This window comes from Phalaenopsis equestris, unplaced genomic scaffold (assembly GCF_001263595.1).
Source record: "Phalaenopsis equestris unplaced genomic scaffold, ASM126359v1 Scaffold000022, whole genome shotgun sequence".
Lineage (NCBI taxonomy): Eukaryota > Viridiplantae > Streptophyta > Magnoliopsida > Asparagales > Orchidaceae > Phalaenopsis > Phalaenopsis equestris.
The window spans coordinates 1,276,284-1,286,979 of NW_018164464.1; the positions used below are offsets into that span (position 1 = coordinate 1,276,284).

At 35.1% G+C, this 10,696-nt stretch overlaps 1 protein-coding gene across 1 annotated transcript in view; it reads left to right on the plus strand.

The window, feature by feature from the left end:
* The window catches only part of LOC110018484 (MLO-like protein 1), a 52,200-nt gene that overhangs the window by 15,510 nt on the left and 25,994 nt on the right, over positions 1 to 10,696 (plus strand). The window contains exon 9 of the mRNA XM_020715818.1: positions 1,584 to 1,633. Coding sequence (XP_020571477.1) covers positions 1,584 to 1,633 — 50 coding nt within the window. The remainder of the gene's footprint in view (positions 1 to 1,583; positions 1,634 to 10,696) is intronic.

Below are 10,696 nucleotides of genomic sequence, written 5' to 3' on the forward strand. Positions count from 1 at the left end.
GAGAAAATATGTGCTAATTTTCCTTACGGAAAGAGACATTCTGGGGTGCGAACATGCAACCTTTTCAAGTAACCAAATGGCCAAACTGAGTGCAGAGGTAAGATAACCAGTTGATTGTGAGAGGTATTAAAGATTGGTTGATCGTTTGATCTATTTGTGTCACACTCGACCCGACATCTCTTTTGCAATGAGTGTGGTGAGCCGCTACATGCATGATCCAATGAAGGGTCATATGGATGCAGTGTATTAGATTTTGAGGTACCTGAAGAGTGCATCAGGAAAGTGATTGATTTTCAAGAAGAATGAGTATGTAGACATTGAGGGCTTTTGTGACACAGACTAGACGAATTGTGTAGATGACAGAAGCTCCACCTCAGGATACTGCATGTTCGTAGGGGGCAACTTGGTCTCTTGAAAGAGCAAGAAACAATTTGTAGTAGTGAGGTCAATAGCATAGGGGGAGTACAGGGTCATGGCTTTGGGAGTTGCCAAGATGATGTGACTAAGAGCCTTGTTGATCGAGCTCAAGGTTGACCAAGAAACTCAAATGAAGTTGTGATGCGACAACAAGTCAACAATCAACATTGCTAACAATCCGGTGCAACACGATTGAACCAAAAATATGGAGATTGATAGCTTCTTCATCAAGGAAAGGCTAAATAACGGGCTGCTGGAGTTGAGTTATGTAGTCACTGGAGAGCAAGTTGTGGGCTGCTCACTAAAGGACTTCGTTCATTAGATTTGTCTATGTCATGTGAGAAGATGGGCTTAGTGGATATCTTTTGCCTATTTTGAGGGGGAGTGTTGAGAATTGGATCTTATTTTGGGTCCTATTGGTAAAAGGGAAATATTGAAGAATTCTGAAGATTTATTTGTAAAACTATTGCAATACCCAATTTAATCCCGAACGTACAGTTTAGGTTTTCTAAAAACTTCTTTCTTTAGATTCTCACACTTGTTTTTTTTTTATATAATTCTATATGGTCGTGAGCAGATATATTCCTAAGCTTTATGCTTTACAATATGATAGCTAATATTACATGTTTTGTGGAATGTAAAAATGTTTGTTACGAAAAGTTAAACCTTTAGTGTTAATCACGTGCACTAGGTGCATTTTTTTCATTGTCTAAATATTTTTAGGTCACTCTTCCCATGGCTATTACCTGTTTGTTGTCCATGCTTTATATGTTTACAATTTAATTTTGGAAGATTTAAGGAGATACCTCTCAATTTTTATGTATTTACATATCTTCTTCCTAAACTTCAATTTTTACATACATACCACATTCCGTATGCATGGAATGCTGTATGTTACTTTTTAGAAGTTAAAATGGTGGTATTTTTTATGTGATATGAAATGTTTGGGTGTTATAATGTAAATGTAAAAGTTAAAGTTTAGGTGTTAGATATGTAAATATGTAACAATTAGGTAATATGTATGTAAATGGCCCTTTAATTTTTATCATCTAGGATGGTACAGAGTATGTAATTATAAGGTTTAGTATTGCAATACTGGAAGATTATTATTTTGTCCCCTATGAAGCTTATGTGATCCTTATACTTGTGGTTCTATTTCCCTGCAGTTGGTATCTCTGGATTTTTGTGGTTATTTTCTTGTTGCTGAATGTTGGAGGTATGCCCAACCTAAGGCTATCCCATTACATTTTATGTCACAACATGATAGAAAAAAATTGTATACGGTGCTGATGATACAAATATTCATCACGAGTGCATGCTATTTAATCGATAACGGGTCATTTTGTTAAAGTTTCAAGACTGTCAAATTTTGTCTTAAGAAAAATAATGATTTTCTGTGTTGCCTCCTATTTCAAAATACTTATCTTTAACTATTTCTCTAAATTCTTTTTATAAATTTATTTTAGTTTTTATAAAATGTGCTGCTATTTTGATCTAATGTCCTGCCTCTCCAATGCGGTGTGAGGAGCTCCTGTTAAAATTTTCTTCTTATCATGATTTTCTTTTATGTTAATAAACTGAAGGTTATATTTGACAAATTGCCAGTTGCTCTTACTATTTATTGAAATGCAGTTATAATATAATTTTATTTTTGAAGGTGTAATAATGATTCCTGCATACCGTAGTTGATCCTGATTGTTAATTATATCATGAGAAAACTGCCTTGTTGATGGGAAATAAGTTCGACATCAGAAAAAAAGTATTAATTATAAAATAATTTCATTCAGAAACTCGATCATATCATGGTAAGCAGCATAGATAGGGGTAAGTCGACAAACCACCTCTTTTATTCTTAGAATGTTTTTGTAAGCCCATGCGTAGCTAAACCGTTATGCCGCACAGGGGACAATCTCACTTTTGTTGATCTTATTACAGTATGAAAAGCAAAAAGTGGACGATTTACTATGTATACATATGCTGAAAAATGGATGGAATCAAGTGGTTGTCTGATTTCAATGATAATATAGTGTCTATATATAACATGATACATGCTCTGAATTAATTTCCAATATGGTGATAATTATGCTCTATCATTTAATAAACTGCAATCATTAACAAATAATTTTGTATCTCTTTATGAACCATGTTCAAACCAATCTCACCTCATTAATATATGACTCAGTAGTCATTTAATTATATATAGCCAAACACCTAAAATTGAGATAGTAAACATCAACTCAATGAAACCTAATGATTTCCTGCAGAGTCATTACAATGTGGGTTTGTCAACTTGACTAGTACATATCCAAAAGGGTTCTACTGAGCTACATATCACTGCATGATTATCGCATGAAAGAAATCTAAGATAATTAACAAAAGTAACGTGCATGAAAGTAAAAACTATTACTACAAAATTTAATCTAATATACAAGAATCTGTGTAGTGATAAAATATGATAAGGTATTATTTCATTATGAATAATAAAGGAGCCATACGTCATGAGTATAGTAATATAACAAAACACAGTGACAAAACTAACAAACATACACTATAACTAGGAATCTAATACAAGCAACTAGGGACAACAAGAGGTATGTTTATCCTGTAATACAATAGTTACTTCGAGGTGAGTGATACAACATGCTAACTATTCATGAATGATGCTAGATGAAAATCTACTCGAAGTTCCTAAGCATAAAGAATTTGGAGTCAATTGCACAGTCTCTAATGAGCATGAAAAATTAAAGCTATCTAAGCTGAAAAACTCATCGCAGTCAATCCGAATTAATTATTATTTGTATAAGCAGTGGACTTATTATTGCCAATCTACAGTACAAATTCTCTTGATTTAATATTAGCAACTAAAATTATGCATACAATTAATGATAACTTATTATTCTAACCTAAAATGATTAGCTTTTTTATTTTCAATAAATTAGGTATTTTGTGTGCTAAGGATTAGGTCTCACCTGGAGAAATAGGAGAAAGGCTTTTGATAGGCAGTCAATTGGCCGGAACTTATCAATCAGAAAAAAATGAAATCAGACAGAATAAAGAGTTTCCTTTTTCGCAATACCACAAAGAAGTAAATATTATATTTGCACAGGATCTTTAGCTGAATATTTAGATTAGGAATATGTATTAATTAAGTTACCTAAAATAGATTATACAGAGTATTATATACCTAAAATAGATTGTACAGACTATTATTTATTGGAATGAAAGCAATGGAAAATGCATTCAGTCTATTTGCTCAAAATATTGACATGGTATCAGAGCCACGTCAAATATTTAAGATCTGAATCTTTGGAGTGGGTTGCTTTGCCTGGAGAGATCGTCTTGTTCGCCTAAAACATCGTATGCCCTAACTACTGCCTCTATGTCGCTCGATTGCTCATCTGTTTGACTGCCCGAACTGCCGCTGGACTGCTCGATTTGTTCAACTGTCGCTCGATTGCCGCTCGATCTGTTCGTGTTCGACTGCCGCTCGACCGCTTAACTGCTTCGTGCACTTCATCCGCCTCAACCACATCTGTTCCCATCCACTTGGCTCACTTCGTCTACTTCTCCTCCGATTGCATTAGCTGTATCTTAGACTTTGGTATAGTCGACATATTTCAGTGTCGATATACTTCCTAGATCCTCGTACTCAAGGATCGTGGGCTTTAGCTTTGGCTTCGGACTCCTCTCCTAATTTTAGGCAGTGCACGATTCTTTGAATCTCTTAGGTTGATTTAGATCAACGATTGAGATTTTTTTGGATATTTTGGCTTTCTTTTATTTCTGATTGATATCAATCAACGACAATTTTATTTAGAATGTCTTCTGAAATCTTAGCTATCAGATTCACGAGAAAGAGTTATGTCGTATGAGAATTTCAGTTCAGAATGTTCTTAAATGGAAAGGAGCTTTGGGGCCATATGGATGAGTCTTCTCCAGCACCTACTGAGGCTAAAGATCTTGGTCAATGGGAAGCAAATGATGCTTGGATTGTTTCCTGGATTTTGGGATCTATTGAGGCTCATATGGTGAACAATTTACGATCCTTTGGTACAACTAATGAAATGTAAAAATACTTGAAGTGCGTTTATAATCAAGGTAATTCTGCAAAACGCTTATAATTGGAACTTGACTTGAGTAATTATAGTTAAAATCTTTCAATTGAAAAATATTATTTTGGCTTTCTAAATTTATGGAGCGAATATACTGGCATTATCTATGCTAAGGTGTCAAAGGAGAACTTAACTAATTTTCAAGCTATTCATGAAAAAAGTCGTCGTGATCAGTTTTTAGTGAAACTCAGACCTCAATTTGAAACTGCTCAAGCTGGGTTGTTGAACATAGATCTAGTTCCTTGTTTGGATGTTTGTTTTGGGCAATTACTGCGCGAAGAACAAAGATTGGCGACACAAACTATTGTCAATACAACATGTGAATCATCAGAAATAATTAATATGGCATATGCTGCTAAGACCAAAGGGAAGTGACCAGTGCAGTGCTAGCTGCAAGAAATTTGGTCATGTTGCGCGGAATTGTTAAAATAAGGTATGCACTTATTGCAAACAAAATGAACATATTCTTAAGGAGTGCCCTACACACACGACCCCAAAACCGTAAACCACAAGCACTTCATGCTACGGTATCCAACACTCACAATCCTGGCTTGACATCCACAGTTACTGGCAATATTCAACCTTCATACCAGATATGGTTCAACAAATGATTCTCTTTGTCTTTTGTGCTCTCGGCTTTCAAGGGAAATGTAAAACTATTACTTCCATTTTTTCTTTTTGGTTTGTTGATTCAGACGTCACAAATCATATGACTGACACAGCTGATTTATTGCATAACCAAACAGTCGTACACTGATACTCAGCATATTCAGGTGGCTGATGGAAATAATATTCCAACTATGACAATTGGTGATATTAACTCCTCCTTCAGACATGTCTTGGTTTCTCTTAAATTATATACTGACTTACTCTCTGGTGGTCAAATATTGGATAATAACTGTGACGTACATCTTTCTCGTGATAGTTGTATTGTGCAGGATTAGATGTTGGGGAAGATGATAGCGAAGTGGTCTAAAGTGGGCAGACTATTTCCATTACAATTTATTGTTCTTGAGAATATTTCATTAGCTTCTTCTGTTGTTGAGAATAAGACAGACATTTGATATAAAAGATAAGGTCATCCAAATGATATAGTGTTTAAGTATTTTCTTAAAAGTGATGTTTTTTATTCTACAGATAAGAGTTTAGTAGTTGACTGTTTTGTTTGTAAACTTTGAAAAAGTTAGACATTATCTTTCTTTATTTCAGACAATCGTGCCAATAAATGTTTTGTAATTATTCATAGTGATATTTGGAGAATTACACAAGTTATTTCACATGCTCAATATAGATATTTTGTGACATTTATTGATGCTTACAGTCAATTTACTTGGATCTATTTTTAGCAGAAGTATTTACTTTATTTCAAACATTTTTAGCATATGTTGAAACTCATATGTTGAAACTCAGTTCTCCGTCAGTTCTCCGCTTGCATTAAAACCTTACGGTCTGACAATAACGGTGAATAGATGTCTCATGAGTTTCAAGCGTTTCTCTATAATAAATGTATTATTTTACAACATTCATGTGCCTATACACCGCAACAAAATAGAGTTGTTGAACAAAAAAATTGGCATCTATTGGATACTGTGTGCACATTACTGATAGAATATTCTATTCCTGTTAAATTTTGGACTGAAGCTTTATCTACAACAATTTATCTCATTAATCATTTACCATCTCAATAAGTGAAGTATGAGTCTCCCTATTATCAAATTTTTGATAAACATCCTAATTATTATATGCTACATACTTTAAGATGTGTTTGCTTCGTTCATCTACCTGCTCATGAACATCATAAGTTGACAACTCAATCAGTACGATGTGCCTTTATGGGATACAGTCTTAATCATAAAGATTTTGTGTGTTATAATTCGATTAATAGTCGATGACATATTTCTCGAAATGTGATTTTCTTTGAACATTAATATTACTTTCAGCATCATGTGTCGACTCCATATATAATTATACTTTCACAATTTGATAATTCTTCTGTTGATAAACGAATCAAGTTGGACATTGTCTACACATGACGCCTGCCCCCTTCACCTTCAATCTTCCCCGACCCTGATCCAGAAATTGCTCCAATAAGTATTCGACGATCAACCCGGCGTATCCGTCCTCCAGATAGATATGAATATTATGCAATTTTAAACTAATACTATTGTTCATACCTCTTATTTTCAGGTTGCTAAACAGACTTGTTGGGTCAAAGTCATGCAAGAGGAATTTCAGTCACTTCAAGACAATTAAATTTGGGATATTGTTTCATGTCCTACCAGTGTTAATCCCATTGGTTGTAAATGAGTTTATTCTCTTAAATTTTGATCTGATGGCTTTCTTGACAGATATAAAACAAGATTTGTAGTTCTTGGCAATCGACAGGAATACATGATTAATTATGAAAAAACATTTGCACCTGTGGCTAAGATGACAACTGTCCGGCTGGTGTTATCTATTGTTGCATTTAACGGTTGGTTCTTAAAGCAGATGGATGTTAAGAATGCATTCTTACATGGGGATCTCAAAGAAGATGTCTATATGACTCCTCATTCAGGCTTGTTTTCTACACCTTCAAATGATGTTTATAAGCTCAAACGGTCCCTATACGGTTTGAAACAGGCTCTACAGGTCTGGTTTGAAAGTTTCGCAATCCCTTCTTATCATCTCTTTTATTCAAAGTCAATATAATTATTATTATTTCTTTCTAAGACTGACAAGGGAATCATTTTATTATTAATCTATGCTGATGATATTGTCATAACAGGATCTGACAATCAATTGATGTCTCAGCTATAGAAACGTCTTCAGGGTTCTTTTTATGTGAAAGATTTGGGGTCATTAACTTATTTCTCAAGAATCAAGGTTCACTCTTCTCCCGCTGGTATTTTTCTTCATCAACACAACTATACAAAGGGACTCATTGCTTTGGCCGGTCTTTAAGATGATCGTTTTGCTGATGCTACTTTGGAAGTAAATGTCAAATATCAAAAGAATGATGATGACTTTCTATCTGAACCATCTCTATATCGACAGCTGGTTGAGAGTCAATTATCTGACTATTATATGTCCCGATATTTCATTTTCTGTGCATCAAGTTAGTCAATTTATGCAAGCACCTACACATCTTCATTTAGTTGCAGTTTGACGTATTGTTCGGTATTTAAAAGGTACTTCTCATCGTGGTTTGTTCTGTTCTGCGGAGTCTCCTATCACTTTAGCAGCCTATAGTGATGCTGATTGGGTTGGTTGTGCTAATACACGCCGATCTATTATTGGATGGTGCACGTTTCTCAACAACTCTTTAATCTCTTGAAAGAGCAAGAAACAAGATCGAGTGTTTTAAGTGATCTACTGAATCAGAATATCGCGCTATGTCCTCTGCTTGTTCTGAGATCATTTGGTTTCGAGGAGTGCTGACTGAGCTTGGATTTCCTCAGCTTAAGTCTACTTCTCTTCATGCAGATAATACTAGCGCTATCCAGATTGTTTCTAATCCCGTTTTTAATGAGCGCACAAAACACATCGAAGTGGACTGTCATTCCATTCGAGAAGCATATGAGAATGATGTTATAATTTTTTCTCATTATTTTTTATCTTCAAACGATTGTTATATTTACGAAGGCTCTTTCTCGACAGCGTCATCAATTTTTTATCGACAAATTGATGTTTTTTGATCAGTCAACGTTAATTTGAATGGAGATATCAATCAGGAATAAATGAAATCATACAGAATAAAGTGTTTTCTTCTTCGCAATACTGCAAAGAATGAAATATTATATTTGCACAGGATTCTTTCCTTTGAGCTGAATATTTAAATTAGGAATATATATTAATTAAGTTACCTAAAAATTAAGTTACCTAAAATAATAAAATAGATTATACAAAATATTATGTACTTAAAATAGATTGTACAAACTATTATTTATTGAAATGCAAGCAAAGGAAAAGTCATCCAGCCTATTTGCTCAAAATATTGACAGAACTCGTTATCTGCAGTTAGTTAAATAGAAAAAGAAACTATGGTAGATTCGATAGCGTGAGAAAGGTAGTTGGGAGGGAGTTTGGTTTTGTATTTTGAGGGAGAAGTAGAAGCGGGAGGAGAGAAGGGATTTGGCAGCTTGGGTTTCCGCAAGGGGAAAAGGAGGTGAGAAGGTGACTTTGGTGGTTGTAAAGGTGGCAATTAGCGGTTGTATTTAAGAGAACTATGACGTTCTATGCTTCGCTCTTTGTATACAAGGAGTTGAGGCCATGTGAGAAGGCAAGCCGATCTATAGGAAAGGAAAGGCTAGTCGTGAAATTGTGTAAGTGAAGGGCATGGTGCAGTTGAGTCGATCGTGAGCTGTGAGGGACGAGGAATCACATGATTTCTACAATCGCGGCTGGTGTCAGTCACGGGTGAGTGCGCAGGCTGGGTTTGAAAACCGAACTCTACCTTAAGTACTTGAAAACTCTACCTTGCATCTGATGGTTTTTATATCATTTTGTAAATGCTTGAATGAGATAAATTCTTATATTTATACAAATTTTGGTTAATCGACACGTACATTTGAAGTTTTTCTTAGATGAGGATATTCAACATACCTTGGTGAGATATTTTGATAAACTTTTCAATGAATATTGTGAATATATGATGTACTTTAGTGATCTTAATATCGTAAATGATAACAAAGTTTTCAATTTCTACCGTTGCTTTAGTAAATTAAAAGTTGCTAAGGCTTTAAAAAAAAGGACTATGAAAAAATAGGATCTAATGGTATTCCAAGCAAAAATGTGAAAGGTTTAGGAGATTTGGGAATTTTGTGTTATACTAAACTTTTTAATATTATTTTAAAAACTAAAATAAGCCTAATGAGTGGAAAACGAGTCTATTGGTTCATATTTTTAAGATAAAGGGGATGCACAAGAGTGTGCAAATTATTGAAGAATTAAGTTAAGGTATTATACATTAAAGTTACGGGAGATAGTAATTGAACATAGGTTAGACGTGATACAAAAATTTCTCTAAATTCATTTGGATATATGTCAATTTACTCTACTATGGAAACTATACATTTATTGAGAGGTTTGATGGAGAAGTACAAAAAGAGTAAAGTGGATATACATGATTTTTGTCTTTTTAGAAAAACTTATGATAAGGTTTCAGTCAAAGTACTTTTGGAGAGTTTTAGAAAATAAATTTGTTAATATTGCTTATACGCAGGTCATTAAATACATGTATGCTAGACCTGTTACTTGTGTTCGAACACAAGGAGAATTGGCCAATTATTTTTCTATTTCAGTTATATCAAGGATTAGCTCTAGCCCATTCCTTTTTGCTTTAGTTATGGATGTTCTAACTGGACATTTATAAAAGGATGTATCTTGGTGTATGTTTTTCGCTGATGATATACTTCTTATGGATAAGACTAGAGAGAGTTCATGAAACAACTTGAATTATGTAGTAGATTTAAAACTGAATATATGTAATGTGATTTTAGTAGTAGTAGACCTAGCGGCAGGGCTGTAATAATGGGTGATCAAATCATTAAAAGTAGTGAACATTTTAGGTTTCTCGGGTGTTTTGTTCAAAGTGATGGTGATGTAGATTTGAATGCTATTAGTAGAATTCAAGTTGGTTGGTTCGACTGGATGAATGCACCAGGCCTATATTGACCTCATTTTTAGTGAGGTCTAGTCTTCCGCTTAGGGTTTAGGATCTAGCCTTAGGGATCTCCCTTCGACTATCTTAGAACCTTAGAAATGGGACCCGCCTCATTTTAGAGATTCAACCCGCTTTCGTCCCCTTTTGGAGCTTCGCGTGGGTGGTATCGACTTCTAGCACTTAGAAGGATGAAACCGACATGAGGAAACCCAAAAGGGATTCCTGTAGGACCTTTTGAGCCTTAGGATAGTCTTTTGCACAATTCGCACTCCCGCGCGCATAAACTTCGCAATTCGGAGAGTCGACGCGTCCGATCGTCACGATTCGCATCGCTTGCACTGTTATTCGTCGAGGGCTCGAGTAAACCTTTTGAGGCGATCGATCGCGGGTCGAAATTTTGTGAAATTTGAATTTCGACGTGTTTTTGACCCGATTGTCGACGCCGTCGTCCGAACGACCCCGGATGACAAAACGGACTGCACCGGCGCGTCCAGAACGTCGACTTTGCCTAGGGAGGACACCC